Here is a 20,686-nt window from a genome sequence, read left to right as displayed (position 1 = left end):
TGGCCAATACCTACTGTTAAGATCCATTGTCTTAGGACTCAGCCAGACCCACAACGCCTACATTAATACCCCGTTACGCATAGTCCCAGTAGTCCCAAAGAATTGTGATGCAACTGGGGCAGGAGGAAGGAGGGAGGGGTAGTGCCAGTGAGCAAGATGGGGGTGGAGTGGAGGCTGAAGAAAACTAAATCCTCTGTGGAGAAAGGGGGATGCTCAGACACGGTGGGAACGTAGGACAGACATTATGGAAAACAGTATAGCGGTTCCTCAAAAAATTAAAATTAGAGCTACCCTATGATCCAGCAATCCCACTGTGCATACATCCAAAAGAAAGGAAATCAGTTTATCAAAGGGATATCTAAGACCAGGCACAGTGGCTCACGCCTGTAATCCTAGCACTTTGGGAGGCTGGGGCAGGGTGGATCACCTGAGGTCAGGAGTTCGAGACTAGCCTGGACAACATGGTGAAACTCTGTCTCTACTGAAAATACAAAACTTAGCCAGGGGTGGTGGCACGTGCCTGTAATTCCAGCTACTCAGGAGTCTGAGGCAGGAGAATTTCTTGAACCCAGAAGCCAGAGGGTGCAGTGAGCCAAGATCATGCCACTGCACTCTAGCCTGGGCAACAGAGCAAGACTCTTATCAAAAATAATAATAATAATAATAGTAAAAGGATACCATCACCATGTTTATTACAGCACTATTGCCTATAGCCAACGAGGAATGAAATCCTGTCATCTGCATCAATATGGACGGAAGTGGAGGTCGTTATGTTAAGTGAAACAGCCAGATACAGAAAGAAAAATATCGTATGTTCCTCATACTCATATGTGGGAGCTAAAAAGGTTGTTCTCATGGAGGTAGAGGGTAGAATGGTGGTTACCAGAGGCTAGAAAGAGTGAGGGGAGGTAAAAAGGAAGAGAAGTTGGTTAATGGGTACAAAACTAGGCAGAAGAATAAGATCTAGCATTTGGTAATACAGTAAGGTGACAATAGTTAACAGTAATAGTTCAAAATAGCTGGAGGGGAGGAACTGGAATGTTCCCAACATAAAAAGGGGGTGAATGTTTGGGGTGATAGATGTCCCAATTGCCCCAATTCAATCATTACACGTTGTATGCATGTATCAAAATACCACATGTGCTCCAAAAATATGTACAACTATTATGTACCAATTTTTAAAAAGAAATAAACTAGTTTCTGAGCCTGGGCAACACAGTGAAACTCCACTACTACAAAACATACAACATCACCTGGGCATGGTAGCGCGAGTCTGTAGTCCCAGCTACTCTAGAGGCTGAGGTGGGAGGATCACTTGAGCCCGGAAGGTCCAGGCTGCAGTGAGCCAAGATCATGCCACCGCACTCCAGCCTGGGTGACAAAACAAGACCTCATCTCAAAAGAAAAAGTTTCTGGCACACAGTAGGTACTCAGTAAAAATATACTAAATGACTAAAAGGAAAAAACAAAAATCACTTTTTTATAAATTAAATTTTTATTTATACATTTTTTATAAAATAAATAAAAATCATTTACTGAATGACTGAAAGGGAAAAAAAAAAAAGGAGAGAACTAAATCCTCATCTACCGTAATAAGAAGCCAGTAAACAGTAAGTATACTTGATCCAGGAACAGGAGCAGAAATCCTATTTAGGGTGGCCTAATCCCAGCTCCACCACTCACCAGCTGCGTAACCCTGGACTAACTCCTTTCCTCTTCCACATTTATTTCTTCATCTGTAAATCGGGGAGAGTAAGAGTAACTCCTTCCTAGGGCTGCTGGGAGAATGAAAGGAATTATATTTGTAAGGCACCTGAAGCAAGCCTGGACCATAAATGCCACATAAAGTTTAGCTTCCACTGTTTTTATTTTTGTAACTGAGATGTATGGAAGAAAATGCCACAAAAAAAAATGACTGAGTCGAAGGCAAGGCTGTTGTGCTACCCAGGTCCACACACCTGGTGCCCCTTGGAGGTGGGCACCACAGCAGCCCTGGCTGAAGGCAGCTGCCTCTCTGGAGTGCGACGGTGGAGGAGGAGCTCTCTTTAAAGCCTTATTTTATTAGGTGATTTTAAAAACATGTTTGGCATTATTTCGCTAAAAATAAAAGTTTATTTTTAGAATGTTAATAAAACAACCTCCTACAAATAGTAATAACAACAAATGATGGGATGTGGTGAACAACAAAAAGAAAGCAATGAGGGAAAAGACAAACTAAAATCTTGGAAATATGACATAGAATTCAACTTTTTATTTCAAAATCATCATAAAAAACTTATTAAGACAGCAGACTCATAAAAATATTAGTAGCAAATATGATGAACAAAGGCATTAACATCCTTAATGACAGCACTTTAAAAATGCCAATTCTTAAATTTTATAAGTAAAATATTCAGATGCCCAACATAAACACCAACTTGCAAAAGAGGAGATAAGAACTCTGAATCAACACACAATATCTATTTGACTATACTAATAACTTTATGATAATGAAACCAGATGTCAATACCATCTTCAAATTAGGAAAATGCTGAAACACTGGTAAAGATACAGTTCTCTGAGACAGCAAAGCCTGCAGTTGTGAAAATCAGTGTACCCTTCCCAAAGAACTATGTGGTAATATGTGTTAAATGTTACTACCCTGTAGCCTAATAATTTCCACTTCTAGGAATCTATCCTACAAAAATAATCAGAAACGCAAATGAAGATTACTACATAAAGATATTCACTGCAGCATTAGCTTTACTGCGGGAAAGCTGAAAATTCTGAACTATTATGCACGTGCAAGTTATATATATACATATTTGTTTGTATTCACATAAACTATCTCTTGAGAGGCCAGACAAAAGACAGAAGAGGAAGGCTCTCCCTAAGAACCCTTTTTGGGCCTTCCAAATTTTGGATCATTTTAATGTATCATCTATTCAAAATACTTCAATGAATTTAATAAAACATAATATGCAGGCCAGGTGTGGTGCCTCACTCCTATAATCCCAACGCTTTAGGAAGCCGAAGTGGGAGTATTGCTTGAACCCAGGAATTCAAGTCCAGCCTGGGTAACATGGTAAAACCCTGTCTCTACCAAAAAAATTAGCCAGGCGTGGTGGTGTGTGCCTGCGGTCCCAGCTACTGGAAGGCTGAGGTGGGAAATTGCCTGAGCCCGAGGAAGTGGAGGCTACAGTGAGCTGTGATTGGGCCACTGCACTCCACGCTGGGCGACAGTGAGACCCCATCTAAAAAAAAAAAAAAAAAAAAAAAGTAGGCCAGGTGCAGTGGCTCAGGCCTGTAATCCCAGCACTTTGGGAGGCTGAGGCGGGTGGATCACCTTGAGGTCAGGAGTTTGAGACCAGCCTGGCCAACATGGTGAAACCCCATCTCTACTCAAAATACAAAAATTAGCTGGGCATGGTGGCACATGCCTGTAATCCCAACTACTAGGGAAGCTGAGGCGGGAGAATCACTTGAACCTGGGAGGTGGAGGCTACAATGAGCCAAGATTGTGACGCTGCACTCCAGCCTGGGCGACAGAGTGAGAGTCTGTCTCAAAAAAAAAAAAAAAAAAAGTAATATGTTTCTGAATCTTTACAAAGAATGTTAATAACATAGAAAAGGTTTATTATGTTCAATGTTAAGTTTATTATTTATTTATTTACTTTTTTTTTTTTTTGAGACAGAGTCTCACTCTGTCCTCTAGGCTGGAGTGCAGTGGCTTGATCTCAGCTCACTGCAACCTCCGCCTCCCATGTTCTTCAAGCAATTCTCCTGCCTCAGTCTCTCAAGTAGCTGGGATTATAGGTGCATGCCACCTCGCCCATCTAATTTTTGTATTTTTGGTAGAGACAGTGTTCACCATGTTGGCCAGGCTAGTCTCGAACTCCTGACCTCAGGTGATCCGCCCGCCTTGGCCTCCCAAAGTGCTAGGATTACAGGGGTGAGCCACCACTCCTGGCCGTAAATTTAAATGTAAGTATTAAGACTATATTCAGAATGATCTCAATGATATAAAACTATATTAATACACAGACAAGCACAGAAAAAAGACTGGAAAGAAACCTACCAAAATGTAAACAGTAGTCATTACTGGGGCTGAGATTCTGAGCAATTATTATTTCCATCTTTCCATGTTTCTATAGTTTCCAAAGTTTCTACAGTAGGTATATAGTACTTACATGAGTGGAACAAATAAAGAGTATTAAATTAAATTACCTTTAAATGGTCAGTCACTTCCCAAAGAAGGACTAGGAGTAAAAACTAAGTAATTTCTTAAAAGTCAGGAACCTACAAGAATAAACCAATATTCTGCCATTCCCATTTAAGCTGCTGCTCAGGGCACTGTCAGCATGTTTCCAGTTCCAGGGATGAGCTGGCTCAGGGCTATCCACTAAGCAACCAGCACTAAGGAACCTGGTCTGGCCACTCAAATGCCACCTCTCATGGAAGACTGCCCTGATCTCTCTTGTCAGTGCTGTCTTATGAACACTCTGAGAGTAGGACAGACCCTAGGACTCACATGTGTATCTCCAACAGGAGGCAGGCCTGGTAGCCAGCATGCCAGCCCCATCTCAACGCGTCCCTGGCCATCTGCCCATCCTCTCAAGTGGATGCTCCCCAAGGTAGAGGCCAAGGATGTTAGAGACTCCAGCATGTGATAAGAGTGTCAGGAAACAGGTGAGGAACAAATGAATACATTAAAGAATGATATTTTAGACTAACACTGTCCAACAGAACTTTCTGTGATGGTAGAAATGCTCTATATTTGCACTTTCCAATATGGTAGCTACTAGCTAGCCATGTGTCTACTAAGCATTTAAAATGTAGCTAGTATGACTGGGAAACTAAATTTTTGATTTTATTTCATTGTAATTCATCTAAATAGCCATAGTGTTCTTGTGGAAAAGCAAACATCACAAGGTAGTTTTAAGATTAAACAAGATCTTTTTCCTCTTCCCGCCATCTTGACTCCTGTGGAGGCCTGCTGGGAATGGCACTTCTAAAAGGAACTATGTCTGGAAGGCTGTGGTCCAAGGCCATTTTTGCCGGCTATAAGCGGGGTCTCCGGAACCAAAGGGAGCACACAGCTCTTCTTAAAATTGAAGGTGTTTATGCCTGAGATGAAAGAGAATTCTATTTGGGCAAGAGATGCGCTCATGTATACAAAGCAAAGAACAACACAGTGACTCCAGGCGGCAAACCAAATAAAACCAGAGTCATCTGGGGAAAGGTAACTCGGGCCCATGGAAACAGTGGCATGGTTCGTGCCAAATTCCAAAGCAATCTTCCTGCTAAGGCCATTGGACACAGAATCCGAGTGATGCAGTACCCCTCAATGATTTAAACTAACGAAAAATCAATAAATAAACGTGGATTTGTGCTCTTGTATTTTTGTTAAGTGGATTAAAGAACTTATTACCTTAAAAAAAACACACACACACAAGATCTTTTATTTTATTTTTAGAGATAAGGTCTTGCTCTGTCACCTAGGCTGGAGTACAGTGGCTTGATTACAGTTCACTGCTTCACTGCATCCTTGAACTTCTGTGCTCAAGTGATCCTCCCCCTCAGCCTCCCAAGTAACTGAGACTACAGGTGCACACCATCAACCCAGCTAATTTTTAAATTTTAAAAGTAGAGACAGAGTATCACTATGTTACCCAGGCTGGTCTTGAACTCCTGGCTTCAAGCAATCCTCCTGCCTCAGCCTCACCAGTAGCTGGGACTACAGGTGCATGGCTGTTAAGATGATTCATTTTTAAAAAGATGATTGGTCCAGTGCCTAACAGTGCTCAATTGATCACTGTAGGATAATGAAAAAAAAAAAAAAAAATGAGGAGTAGAAAGAGGAATAGGAGGAGGAGGATCCCCAACAGCCCCACCTGCTCAGCCAACATCAAGCACTGGGAATTTACTTGTCTCCACCCCACCCCAGCAAATAGTTCTTCTGTATTTTGAGTGCCTAGCAGCCAAAGCCATGGAGAGTGGGAATGGGAAGAGTAGGGAGGGAGAGGTATGAGGCTGAGACAGGAGAGACCCTGCAGACTTGCTGAAAGAGGAAAGCTATTGGCCTGTATTGCCTGAGACAATGAGTAGGTATTCACTCCAAGAAGAAAGCTTAAGCCACCAGAATCAGCAACAGGTGCAAGAAAAGGGCTGCCCAAGGCAGTCCTCATGCCCAGGATTTAACACTCTGTGTCCACCACTGTCCTCTAGAGGGCTGGTCTGCAAACTCAAGTTCTAACCTGTCCTCAGAGTTCCCAACTGTTAGCCACCTAGAGAGCCCTTTCCCACCCTACCTCACTGATTCTCACGCTAGCCTGGCGAGGGGAGCGAGCACCTATTTCCATTCCATAACTCAGCAGACCAAGGCTCAGTGAGATTGTCTGAGGTCATGAGGTTGAGACTGGCTGAAGAACTGGAGTCTGCCTAGGACAGACAGCAAATGATAAGGTGGTATTGCCGCACAGAGGCCTGGAGACCCGGCCAGCCTGAAGGGGGAACCTGCAAACACCCCTCTCCAGGCTGCCAGCTCCGAGGAGGCAAGGACTCCATCTGTTGGTTCTCCATGGTATCCTAGGGCAGAACCCAACACTGGGAGCAGAGCGGGTATCCAATAAATATGGATGAACCAACCAACCACCAGCCAAACACAGGTACAGCCATTGCAGTTTTCAGGCTAATTCTACATACTTCATCCCATCTGCCCCTAACAATTGGCCAGACAGGGATCATTCTCCCATTTTAAAATGGGGAACTGAGGCTCAAAAATTGAGAGCCACTCTGGGTTGTTGTACTGAAAATCTGCTTCGAGAACTTCCCAAGAAGCCCCGCCTTGACTGGAGAGAGGCAGATTCATTCTGCCAGGGTCCTGTGTTCTTTCTATTCTTTGCTCTATCCTCTGTCAGCAAGTCAGAGATGAGTTCACGACATACCCTGCCTCCAAGAAGCCCACAGATTCATGGGGAAGGGAAAAATGAATGCAAGCATCTGGAACGCCTGACTCTTTCATGAGAGAAAAATGACAAATGGCAGTCAGATAATGAAGGAGGGACAGGTTAATTCTGGTTGGAGGAGAAAGTTTTTTGACCGTGATGAGTGGGTAATTGAGTGGGTAACATTGGACCCGAGGCCTTAATGAAAGGTCCAATAGGTGGCAAGGTGTGGAGAAGGGGCGGGTGGGCCGGCAGCTGACACCTACCAGCTCCAGAACTCCGGGCACATCATTTAGCCTCTCTGGGCCTCAGCTTTCTCAACCGTAAAATAAGGACGCTAACACCCACTGTGCAAGGAGTGAATGTAGAAAGAATTAAATGGCCTCGTGGGACATCTACTCACAGCAGTACTCAACAGATGGAAGCTGCTACATTACTGCAGGGCCAGGCAGGCATGGGGACGTGGGTTCGGAACAGGGTAGTCCTGGCATCACAGGTTTTAAGAGGAAGAATCAAGGTAATTCCTCTGGATATTGGAGTCTGACAGCAACTCCCAGCCCAATAAACCAGGAAAGAGGTGGGGGTGTGCCTCCAGATCCACCCCACAGACAACCCCCATCCTACTGGACACCACAGGCTTAGTAAGCATCTTAGACTGACCCAGGGCCTGGACCTGTCAGAGAGATGCACTGAGGCAGCCCACACCCTCCTCCTTCCCCAACCTCCCCCAGCCCTAGGGGAAACCAGCATGCCTACCAGCCAGACCTGCGTCCTCTATCTCTGCAGCTCAAGCCTCAGTTTGACCCCAAAGTCCTTATTCTTGGAATTACACCAAAAAATAATTAAAAAGCAGGGTCTGGGAATAGAGTACTACAGTGTAGAGGAGAAACAACATCAGACAGTCAGGCCTGGGACCTAGCCCAGCTCTCCACTCACAAAGACCAACAACCACAGCTCACCTCTGGGACACACCTGCTGTGCACCTGCCCCTGAGCTATGTGTTCTACAGACACTCATCTTAATCCCCCTAGCAACCCATGAGACAGGAACTATCTCCACTTTTCAAATGAGGAAGACTAAGGCTCAGAGTTCCACAAATTCACCTAAGGCCTAGCAGGTGAGGTAGTCAGGATCCAAACTCAGTTCTGACTCTAAAAGCCATGTGGCCACCTTCACATAAGTAACACGGCCTCTCTGAACCTTAGTCTTCCCATCTACCCAAAGGGGGCTTGAATTAATAATATGATTTCTGGAAAGCTTTACAGTTTACAAAGCCCACAATGGTGCCCAGAGAAGGGTCATGAGCCCAATACATCCCCCAGGGCCTCTAAGCCTGTCCTGGAGTGGAGATCTTGGGTGTGGACAGCAATCACCACCCCAGCAGGGTCACCAAGAGCTACCATCCTCTGGCTCCCAGCTCTCAATTCCAACATTTGGTCTAAGGTTCCTCTTCATCTTAGAGAAATCTGGGTGAGATGAGTAGCAACCACTCATAGCTGCTCTTTAAGCCACAAGATGAGATGTATGTCACAGTACTTGGGGCTTTGTCTAAAAGGGAGGATGAGCATGTGACAGAAAGTGCCAATCCTGGCCAAGAGGCCAACAGCCAGTCACTGTAGGACAGTCATCACGCCCCAAGCTCCTCCACCTGACCCGGCCGCTCCAAAGGCTTGCAAACAAAGAGCCTGCAAGCCCTGAAGCCAATCCTTCCCAGAGGGAGGGGAAAGGGAGGCCCAGCTGGGTGAGGAGACTCTCCCAGGGTCACTAGCAATCAAGGGGCAGACCTTATTTTGAAGAGCCTCAAGACAGTGTTGGAAAGAGAACATGATGGTATCTGCATGTGAGAACTCATGTAGCATTTACTGGCATCTCAGCACCATAAGACAGGGCAAGGAAAAAAAAGAAATTTACTGGCATTTCACATGTGTTGAGAGCTTACCATATGTTCAACCTTGCAGGAAAACGAGAACATCAAACACAGCTCCTCCTTTACAGGCTACAGGCTCCTTGAGGGCAAAGACTGGGCTGTACTTCATTCCCAAACTTCCTGGACACTCACTTGGAGCCAGCCCTGTGCTGGCCATACAGGGTCAAGGATAATGACACTCTGCCCCTGTCTTCAAGGACACATAAGTAAATAGGAAATTGCCATAGAGTATGAGCAGAGCTATGGCAAAAGAAAGGGAAGACTTCCAAGAGGAGGTGGCATTTGAGCTGGCTCTTAAAGAATCAGTAGGGTCGGCCGGGCGCGGTGGCTCACGCTTGTAATCCCAGCACTTTGGGAGGCCAAGGCGGGCGGATCATGAGGTCAAGAGGTCGAGACCATCCTGGCTAACACAGTGAAACCCCGTCCCTACTAAAAATACAAAAAATTAGCCGGGTGAGATGGCGGGCGCCTGTAGTCCCAGCTACTTGGGAGGCTGAGGCAGGAGAATGGCGTGAACCCGGGAGGCGGAGCTTGCAGTGAGCTGAGATCGCGCCACTGCACTCCAGCCTGGGCAACAGAGCGAGACTCCCTCTCAAAAAACAAACAAAAAAAAGAATCAGTAGGGTCAATCTGGTGGAATGGAAGGGAGGGAAAGCCCTTCCTAGAGGTTCTGTTTACCATTTACATAGAGTCATAACAATAATAATTATTATAATCCCAAGATTAATTGAGCATTTACCATATGCCAGTCTGTTTTTAAGCACATATACATGTGTTAACACATTCCACCCTCACAACAGCCTTTGGAGGTCATTACTATTATTATCCTCATGTCACAGATAAGAAAATTGAGACCCAAAAAGCTCCCTAACTTGCCAAGGTCCCCAAATTAGTACACAGAGCCAGGATTCAAACCTAGTGGACTGGTTCCACAACCACGCCTTCAATCAGCACTCTGCACACTTCTCAGATACAAACTTCATGCCAGACTTTGTGCTGGACACAAGAATACAAAGATGAATCTTTGAATATTATCTCTTTTTCCACTTGTTCCAAAAATGATTTAAGGAGGCACAAAGATGAATAAAAAGAAGCCCACAGATTATAAGGAAAGAAGGACAGGTAAAGAGTAAATTCCAGGTCTGAGGCTGCATAAGGAAAAGTCTGCTGCCACGAGCAGACATCAGCAAGAGATGGAACTGGCCCTGCAAGAAGACCTTGAATGCCAGATCAAAGGGCTCAGATTTTTCCCATTGGCCAGCTGGCTGTCAATCTACATGCCAAGTGTAATTTCACAGAAGATCTTGAAAGCATGTACCAAGAACTATCTGTAGGACAAATTGATGTCTCTACAGATGTGTGTAGATGATGTTGTAGATAAAGTACATATCTACCTAAAAGAGTTCTTTAAAATAGCAGTTACCTAAATCTCGTTAGGTATCTTCTGCTTCAAGAGATACTAAAAGTATAGCTGCTATCACATGGACAGTGGAAAGATTTTTGTCCTTATATTTAGAACATTTGGATATCCCTGCTGTCAGGGATGGGAAGTAACGCAAAGGTTTTAAGCGAGAAGTTCTAAGGACTTGAGGTCTGGGATTTTTGCTCCGCATCCACCCATGGACCCCTCCTCACCAAGCCGCCCGATCTGTTTGAAATCATCTGTTTGAAGGCCCAAAGAAGAGCCTGCCCCAGCGAGAAGCCCTAGCACAGAGATATTCTCACAAAGAGCGCTACGTAAGTACAAATGACTGTTTGATCAATCATTTGGCCTCAGCATGGGATTTGGTTAGAATTAAAGCCATCTGGCTGGTGGGGGGGGAACAGGGGGAGGAGACAAGCAGGCGGGAAAAAGACTCACCCCCCTCCCCCAAAAAGCATTGTTAAAATATAACGGGGAAAAACAGTAAAGTTCCTGCTGTTATTTCAGCCTAAGCCACTTAATCCATCAGCACATAAAGCAACTTATTTTATGACCTTTTCCTTTTAAAAAATAAATCAGAAGACGATGCCTTGAATTCAGATATCTCTGAAGCACACTACGCATCCCTCACAGTTAAATATCCTGTTTCATAAACCTTCTTCAAGATACTTGAAACTGCAGATCACTAAATGCCTTGCTTTAGGCATCTGACATTCCAGAGAATTAATATTTAAACTTATTATAGGAAAAAAGAATTGCGTTTGGTTGAAGCATGAAATATTTAATAGTGTCTCCAAATTAGAAACCCTATTTTGTTTCACGCTGGAAATGCCAATGTTATTACCTGGGCTTTGCACTCAAATAAGATAAAATGCAAAGGCAGTCTTGAGATGAAACACACAATTACAGCCGTTTTCTCCAGAGAGATGGGGAGTGAGACAGGTTTGGGGAGTGGACGTGATTGAGTTTCATTTTTACGATACGCTTAAAATTATATTATTCTCTGCCTTGAGGGTTGGACTTGAGATTGCTGAAGCTACTTAACCACCGAAAACGGTGTCAAAATCAGTGACTCCGCGGAGGCCTATTCTCAGGCTCTTTAAACCATCGTCTTGGAATGAGCTCACTGACGAGCAAAACTCCGTAACTTTCTCTGCTTGCTAGGACAACAGTATTCAGTGGTTTAGGATAAAAATTAAGCTTCAATTGACACAGTGGATCCTGGCAGCCCCTGCCGGCACGTGTAATTTATTTACAGGGTTGGAAAGTCGGCAAAATACATCATCAACTCTTACACAAACTTCTACTAGGTATTAAATACCCAACCCTCTGAGAAGTAATTCATATAGTCCAGCAGCGTTCCAAAATAAATCCAATCTCCAGCCCTCCAGAGAGCTTAAAACAGCAAATGGGCTCTGTATTTTTCAAGTCAGGTTTATAGTACTCCCTGGTTTCTTGCTAAAGCCTGATTTCTAGCAAACCCGTTATTTAAAAACAAAGGTAACATCTAAAAGAGTAATCTGGTTACTAAAAAGACAAACAAAGAGCCTGCAAATAGGAACAGGCTGGGCTGTATGGCAGGCAGGGCCATCCCTCGTACTTCATTCACTCCCCTTCAGACATGGCGGCACGAAGGAAGGCAAAAACTCCTCGGACCAGAACGGCTTCTGCAAGTCTGTCTTTAGAATCAGTATGACTCCCTGCAAATGTACACATTCTCATGAACGCACGTGCGAATGTACACATTCTCATGAACGCACGTGCAAGGCCACAGATGCGACCAGCCATGGGATCTTTACCTTCCATAGGGGTTCATCTAGCTCATTCATCATTTGACACAAAAGACCCATTTCTCACCAGCAAACTCTCAAGTTCACTCTGATCCCCAGCCTATTCTCCCTCCCAAGCCCTACTTCATCCCACCCGTGTTTAACAAGAAATAATTGTTTAATAGATCCCTGACTCAACATGCTCAGGGAAGCACGTATTCTACAACCAGGCATGGCAGGGATCTTGAGGAATTCTCATCCAACAGATGTCTTTGAAAGCTGTAGAGGGGAGACTACGACCGGGGCCTTGGCAAGGAATCCCCCCAAATGGCAAGAAAGACTCAAACTGGGACTATTACCTGCAATAACCAGTCAGGATGGGAGTTGCCACTGCTTCTGAGAAGCGGTCCCTCCTAGGGGCCCCCTCCATGGCCTCAGAGAGTCCTTTTCCAGACCCCAGATTCCTGAGGATCCCGAGTCACTGGGAACGTTCTCCTTTCCCTAGTTCCAAAGCAGGAGAGGAGCAGTGCCCTACGGAGGCAGAGTGTCCCCTGTAAGTCACACCTCAGCCTGTTGGCTGAGACTGAGAAAGGGCTGCTCTGGGATGTGGCTGTCTGGGCCCCCTGCAGCCTCCTGCTGCCTTCCTCCAGGCTTGGGGGACACTCAGCTCTCTAGAGCCACATCCTCTCCTTCCCAGTCACCTGGGTTTAAGAAGCTGGTCCTGGAGAGTGGTGTATTCTCAGAGGCAAGTACTGGCTCTGCTGTCAGACAGACCTGGGTTCAAATTCCAGGCTCTACTGCTTACTACATGCACAACCTTGGACAAAGCACTTTGCCTTTCCAAGCCTCAGTCCCCCCATCTTTAAAATTAGAACAGTGCCTCCTTTCCTCCTAGGGCTATTGGGCATAATTAAATGTGATCACGTCTCTAAAGCATCTCACCTGGCACAGAGCAGCCACTCACTAAAGGTTAGTTGACCTCCCTCTTCCCCATCCCTTCTGTGTTCATCTTTAGCAGTCGTGAGTTCAAGTGTGTAACCTGGTCTGAGACAAAAGTGGACTCTTCCTACACCCCAGATCCTTCCAAACCTTCCCAGCCCAGTTAGTGTGGAATCCCGAGTATCAGCAGACAGGGACTATGGATCATCCAACTGAACTGCTCCCCATTTTACAGACGGGAAAACCAAGGCTCAAAGCACAGGGCATGGCCCACTAGCAAAGATGCTACACAATGGCTCATGTGTTAGCTCCAGGCAGGCCCAACCATAACCACCAAATAAATTCAGGCCATCCAGGAAATGCATTATTCAGTTCACAGACTGAAGGTCTCATCTCAGCGCATCTGACTCAAATGCTGACTTTAAAAACACAGCTCGTAATGCTAACACAATCCACCTCGATCCACCAGACACCTACAGAAGGAATAACCCTTTGGAGTTTAAGGGGAAGAAGGGAAAAAGAAGAAAACAGATGCTTTAAGTGACTTTCAACTCTGAGACCACTGGGTTAGGGTTGTATTCTCTCCTCCCAGCCCAGCCTTCTGCTTTCTTTCAGTTTCTTATAAATATGACTTTGGGAGACCAACAAAGTAGCCACAAAACTACTTTTCCCCTGTCTTTTCTGCTTTCCTTACTCAGTAACTCAGCAGTCAGTCCCTGGACTTTGCTTCCAATGCTGAAAGCTTTTGCTTTTTTTTTTTTTTTCTTATTGTAAACTATTAATTTGGGCAGCGGCTCTTGATAAACAAGAAGTCCATTTTTAAACTGCTAGAATCATTAGCACAGTGAAGGCGAACAGCACAAATATTTCAGGAGTTTGGTCTTTTTTCCTGGCCCTGGTATTACAGCTGTGCTTTTTGCATAATGCAGTCCAAGTTTTCAAAGCCCACTGCAGACTTTGTTTCATTTCTTCTTCCCCTTGAACTGAATGCCTTTGTTTCTTTAAATACAAAAATAAACTACCCGCTACGAAAAGAAACCACACAATTCTCTAGGTCCAAAGTAATTGCAACTGAAATCTATATTAGAAAAAAAAAATTAACAAACCACCCATTATAATTTAACTTTGAATGTAACTGTATATGTAAGGTGAGGTTGCTGAAATACTCCCATATCGTGTTGAAAACAGAGAATTCTTTTCCAAGACAATTGAGAGAAGGAAGGGAAATTATCCTCAGCGATAGTCACTGGTCAGCTTCCCAATAAAGTTTATTTGTTTGTTGTTTTTTCCCCTAATCCTATCCAAAACAGACTGAAAACCCTGTCCCAAACTTTAGTTTCTCCCCTCTTCCAGGATGCTGGCCAAACTCCACAAAATAAAACCGAACAAAATGATGATAATTATGCAACATTCAGAACAAAGAACATAAGAATATATTTTTTTAAGTGATTCATTGTGCACTTATGCCTGTAATGGGATTTTAACGCACTGTAAAAATAAGTGTGCTGGCTCACTAAGCTTCTCATGCAAATGAAACGCAGGGAGATGAGTAACTCTGAGATGGGGTTCGTTTGGGTTTTTTTTTTTTTTTTTTTTTTCAGAAAAAGGATGAAGAAAAATCATAGCATATAAAGAAATTGACATTTTTAAATCACAGACGGAGCAACATAGACTATCGATGTGATTCTACAGCTCTGAAGCTCTGTAGACTTCAGTCCAGCTAAGCACCCTACAGGTAAACTACTGAGAAACAACTAAGCCTAAATTAAATTACGATCTCATGTGATGGTCCCCTTGCCATTTTGCCCACAAAATCCTAGTTTCTAGAGAGCTTGAGAGGCAGGAAGGATAAAGGAATTCTAGCTGCCTGAGATTCTTAGGGAATCTTTGGGAATTATATTTCCGCTACACATCTATAAAAGATTTGTCGGATACATAACTCTTATGACTGTAGACGCAACATGTTCCTATCTCATTTTTTACCCACACACATACTTGTTTCTCTTTGTCTCACTGAGGCTGACATTTGGTCAGCAGGTTTTTCTCTCCCTTATTTGAAACTTCAAGCACTGAAAAAATTTGGATCTGATTATTTCCGGATCACAGGACCAGCACTTTAAAATGGATGAAATGCAAGCAAATTGCCCACCGGAGCCGGAGGGGGGAAATGCTTTAAAAATCACTCATACCTTTCTATTAGGGATGTGCTAGCCTTTCCAAAGCCTCCCCAGAACATCACAGGAGCTTCTTATTCAGATGAAGAAATTCGACCAGGTGGTACCACCAAAACATCATGACTTACTGTCCACCACCCCCACCCCCTGAGTCCATGCACACAATCTACAATTCCTTTTTTTTCCCAAGTTACAAGACTGACTGCTTTTTGGCATTGACAGCCAGGATGGCTGTTTTTATAACGGTGCGGTTCACATTTGTCGTGATCAACCTCCTTTTTATTGCAAGGATGCATCCCATCTCAGTACACAGTGAAAGGGCCCAGTGAGTCACTGTCAATTAAATAGTGACCTCATTATCTGGTTTGGTGTGGGAACAGCAACTCTGGACAAATGGAATCATGTGGTAAACTATAAAATTTTCTAACTATGGCATAGCTACTAGTTACCAATTCCTAAAGATGTGAGACAGTAGAAATACCAAAAGCAAAAGACATTTTTTAATTCTCTGGGAACGTTCAGAAAGCCTTCGTGTGAATGCCAGCTCTCGGCCGCCAACACACACATGTAGAAGGTACAAGTTGTGGAATCAGAATCAAATATTTGCAGCTAGAAGCTTGGAAACTACCACCTACTGTCTGCAGCTTTGAGCAAATCCCTGAACCTTAATGTGTGCATCTATAAAATGGGAATCACATTAATAACAGCAAGTATCTGCCTAGCACTTCACAGACTTCTACATCTGCTCCCTCACAAGTGCCCCCAAGGCAGGCAGAGCCCAGCTGGCGTGAGGGCAGACAAGAGGATGTGTGGGAACACGCTCTGAACACTGTAAAGCACCGTGCACAGAGAACAAGCGTCATCAGGCCATCACCACAAAGCTGTCCGCCTGCATAAAGCCCAGATGTTTACCTTCTTTCCTTGTCAGGACTTATAAAAGCAGAGTGTCGGGTGTTTAATAATAAGAAAGAAAAATGCAGCATCTGGCAATTTGGCTTTTCCAGCTGTTTGGAATCTGGATAAACGGGACTCTGCCATAAACAGATCATGATTCTTATTGTAAATGATGACAATGTTAGTCCATGACGTCACACCATCCCAGTGCCTCCCGATTCCAGATCAAATACACAGGCCCCAAACATGTATGGATAAACTACTAGATTCAAGAACCCACTCTCTTCCTCTGCTTAGGGACTGTCTGAGGTAGGCGGCAGAGCATCTGAAACCTGACCCCAGGCTGAGCCATACTGTCTTCTCTCTGGTCACTGGGCAGCAGTGGCCACAAAAGACCCGAAGCTTAGTACCTCTCCACCTCCCCTGGCTAGCACACCACAGTTAGCGCCCTCCACATTCAGCATTTTAAAAATGTAACCTTTCTTCTTTCTCACTCTGTCCCCTTTATCTCAAGTGTCACTGACCCTAGCATGGGCCCTGCACGAATTAATAAAACAACTCTTGTTTTATTTACCCTGCAAGGTAGGCATCATTACCTCTCGTGCAAATGAAAACCCAGAGGTTGAGAATGTGAAACACGTTACAGTAGTAATCCTAAAAATAACCAGGCACTGAGGTGGCCCTTGCACACTCTTTATCACTAATGATCTCATCAGTCTTGCAAATTAAGTCTCAGGGTAAATTTACAAATGAGGGAACCAAAGGCTCAGAAGAGTGAAATTGCTTCCCCCAAGTCCCACAGATCATAGATGGTGGGGTCTCACAATTCCCAGCACAGTCAATACGTATTTTTCAATTGGTATTTCTGTCTGTTTCCAATAAGCCTGAGAACTTGGAGCTAGACACCAAACAATCAAAGGGTTACATGGTCTGGGGACTATTTCGGTAGGAGTAGGGGCAGCAAGAAGGTACCATTTCCTTGCAGCATTTTTAAGGACGTTGAAGAACTGGGGGGAAGCTAGTTTTGTCTCGGGCCACTTGGTGGCTGGACTCTGAGGGAAAGCTTGCCTACAGCGACACAGAGGCCAGCAGGGAAAACTCTCCAAGCCCAGGACCCTGAGCCTTCTCTTTCTCCCTAGGTCAGGTTAGGATAGAGCTGTGGCTTCCCTAACCCCTGCCCTACACATACCAAACACTTTCCCACCTTCTGGCCTCAGTTTCCTCACCCTTCAAATGAGTGGGTTATATCCCACCACACCAGCCTCACTGGTAGGCTATGAAGAAAAGTTGTGAAATCTCTTGGAAAAAAGCTTCACCAGAGAGACCAGCTTAAGGTACAAAGAAAGAGGCTCTTCTTCCCATCCCTTTATTCTCCTCTGCCCTTTCCAAATGTAATCCTGACTTGAAGATCTTTTATTTTGGACATGTTTGGGGGTGTGCATAAAAATAACTGGGGTTGGGGGAATGGAAGTAGGAAGATCGGACACAAAGCCCCCAGATAAAAGATCTCACCATAGCGTGGAACAAAGGTTATGTTCTGGAGAGTCATTCGCTAGGTCTGCAGAGAACTCGATCTTCAGATGACAGCCACGATGTTTTTAAACACAGAACGTTGCAGGAGGGTATCTATTTAAGGGAGGATTGTGTATGGAGCGGGGCAAGCCAGGGAGCTCCCGGCAGCAAACATTACTCATGTCTCGCTGCACAGCACTCCTCTCTGGTAAAAGAGACCTCATATGTGTGTATTCCAGCAATAACATTCTGCAGGCATTTCCCGCCCCTCCCCACTGTATCTGTCCTTCTAAAATATTATCTCTATCCCTTGAAAAAGAGGCTGGCATCTAAAACAAAGAGATGGGAAATAGTTCTCTCTTACAAAGTCGAGTGTTTTCTTTAAAAAAGAAAAAAACTGCTTATGTTTATTTCATTTTACTAATCCCTGAACCAGGGAGTTGGCTGTTTTTGATCCACGAGGAGCTCTCAACCCTAAAAGCAGACTGCCTACCTCTTCTGAGTTGTGGGGCTGATGCTAGGAAGTGATGCCTATAACCATAAAACCCAAACTGTTTTTGTCTTCCTTGAAAATCATTTGGAAAGAGAACCAAGAGGTCCCAAATGCCGACAGTCAAACCCCAACGCCTTGGTTTTCCCTAACAGAAAAAAAAGGAGGAGGATGAGGACATGGCATCTTAACAATTTCTCCAATTCCTGGTTAATTATCTGTCAGCACGAAACTCATAAATAATGACTCAATAATAATTAACTGTGATGAGAAGAGCATGTTCCTAAAAATCCCAGCACCATCTCTGACTTTGAGCCGATAAGCCATACTGGGACCTCCACCTTCCCGTGGCCAGCTTCACTGGGGGACGAAGGAGCTTGCCAAGGAGCTTGTGATCCAAGACTAGGCTGCCGAAGCACCAAGTACAGAAAAGTCATGTTTAAGTTAGGACGTGACCCAGGCTGGATTGCTGATGCAGAAAATTTTCCATCAGGAATGTAGAAATCATCTGGTTTAATTAATTCCTCACTTGACAGATGGGGAAACTGAGGTCCCAAAAGGAGAGTGATCTTGCTAAAGGCCTCTGGGTTTTGTTAGTTAAGGAGATTCAAACTATGCCTTGAGCTGCTCAGAAACAGATACCAATATATGCGTTGCTATTCGCCCTCATATATAATAAAATTTTGACAAGTTTCTATGCAAGCTTTATCAGAAACATACAGAAGCAAAATTATGTAAGCTGAGAGCTTTCTACAAACACATTTGCCCAAACGGGGCTGAGTTTAAATTAGATGCTTCGCAAAGCAGGCATACTTTCAGACTGACAAGCTAGTCCCAAACAATAAGAGAGAAACTGAGGAACTCGGAAGAAAGTTCCACCAAGTTCTCCCGAGCACGCGGTGGCGACGCCGTGCAGTCCGAATCTCCACAGAAGCCGCCAGGCACGTAGTCAGGGCCGGACTCACCCTTCCCAGCGGCAGCGGCCTTGGATGGACCGTAGTCTCGGGGGCTCCGGGGCCGGAGGAGGTCGTGGGCGCGCGGTGGCGGCGCGGGAGGCCGGGCTAGCAGGTCCCGCGGGCCCCTGTCCGCGCAGCCGCCGCCACTCACGGTGACCCTGAAGGCCATGTGCGCGCCGAGGCTGGCGTGGCCGCGGCCGGGCCCGGGCGCACCGGGGGCCTCCTTGGGCCTCTTGTCCGAGTGTGCCTCAGCCACCTCGCAATGCATGGCGCCGGGGCGGGGCGCACGGCTGGGGGTCGCGCCGGGCTCCTGGGGAGGGGAGACAGCACAGCGAGTTAGAATGCGGAAAGCGGCCCCCGTCTCGTCCCGAGGCCGAGTTTGAGCAGGTCACTGCCCCTTCCGTGGATTCCGCGTCTCTAACATAGGTTAGCGCCACCACACCTAGCCCAATCAGAGGTCAAACCCACCTGATTCCACGCAAAAGCCCCCTCACTCAGGAATGGTTCGCCCTTCCCTGGTGCGCTGAAGACCCCAGGGCCCCGCGCCCCGGCGCATTACTGCGAGGTCCTACCCAAATCCGCCTCCACCGAAACCAGCCTCCTTTCCACGAATGGTGAAACTGAGGCCTGGAGCGGGTAGCGCGCCTGTTCCCTGTCCCCAAGTGGAACAGGGAGCCGGCGGCAACGAGGATTCCCAGAGAAGAGCTCGAGCGAAGCCCCAGAGACGGCTCCGGCTGGGTCACCGGCTGCGCGCTTAGTCGAGACTCCGGGGCCAAGCTGCGCGCCGAGGCTGCGGACTCGAACCCAAAGGCCCGGGGGAAACCCCCAGAGACTCACCCGCGACCATCCGAACCGGGAAAACGCCAGTCCCAGGATGGGCGCTGAATCCAGCGACTCGAACCCATCACGCGCAGCCGGGACACCCACATTCCCATGCGCAGCGGAGGAATCGAGCCCGTCGCGCGCGCAAACCCGCACAGTGGGCAATGCCCACGCGGCCGCCGCCACACACCCGCACACCCGCCGAGGCACGCCCGGAGACGGACACGCGACCCACACTGCCACTGTTCAGACGCTCGGCAGCGCACTACCACACAGTCCCACGCTCTCGCCACACGCGCGTGAGATGGGGGCCGCGCCGGAGCCTCGGCCCTTCAGTCAGGGGCCCCAAACTCTCCGTTCCCCTCCGCACTCCCAGCGCCATCCCCAAGCTGCCGGGGTTCGAGCGTCGCCGGGACGCCAGCCTCGGATCTCGGGCCCCGCACCCGCCCCTCCCTCGGCCGCGGGCCGCGCCCCCTCTCACCTCGCAGCTGCAGCTGCAGATCGCTGGGCGCCCGGCTCGGCGCGCCTCCACTGGCGCCGCAGCCCCCGCAGCCGCCGCCGCCGCCGCCGCGTCCTACGGGGCGGTTCCCCGGAGGACGGGGGCGGGCCCGCGTCTGCCCGACAGCTGCTCGAGCCACTGGCTGGCCGCGGCCGCGCCACCCAGGCCAATCGTGGCGCGAGGGCGGGGCAGCCCCCCTGGGGGTCTGGGCGGGGTCCGGCGTGGGGCTGAGCGGAGGGTTTGACAGGCTGTGGCCGGCTGTAGCCCCGCGGTGCCCGCGCCTCTTGGGCGGCCGAGCCGGGCAGGACCGCGGGGCGGCGCCGCGACGAAAGAGGCTGGGCCAGGGAGTCGGCGG

General features: G+C 46.7%; 1 protein-coding gene and 1 pseudogene across 2 annotated transcripts in view; one reads left to right on the top strand and one right to left on the bottom strand.

The window, feature by feature from the left end:
• Window positions 1–20,367, bottom strand: part of GLIS1 (GLIS family zinc finger 1) — a 239,907-nt gene extending 219,540 nt beyond the window's left edge. The window contains exons 1-2 of one of the 2 annotated variants that reach the window (XM_031935230.1): window positions 20,314–20,367; window positions 19,020–19,320 (exon numbers count right to left, since the gene is read on the bottom strand). In XM_031935230.1, coding sequence (XP_031791090.1) covers window positions 19,020–19,278 — 259 coding nt within the window. In that variant the 5' untranslated portion in view covers window positions 19,279–19,320; window positions 20,314–20,367. Of the gene's footprint in view, window positions 1–15,173; window positions 15,474–19,019; window positions 19,321–20,313 lie in introns of those variants that run through there. The other variant, XM_023186925.1, reaches the window with a different exon arrangement.
• On the top strand, window positions 4,961–5,377 carry LOC111522748 (annotated as a pseudogene).
• Window positions 20,368–20,686: the final 319 nt, after the last annotated feature.

The sequence above is a fragment of the Piliocolobus tephrosceles genome, chromosome 1 (genome assembly GCF_002776525.5).
Source record: "Piliocolobus tephrosceles isolate RC106 chromosome 1, ASM277652v3, whole genome shotgun sequence".
Classification (NCBI taxonomy): Eukaryota; Metazoa; Chordata; class Mammalia; order Primates; family Cercopithecidae; genus Piliocolobus; species Piliocolobus tephrosceles.
This window is presented reverse-complemented; position numbering and strand designations above follow the sequence as displayed.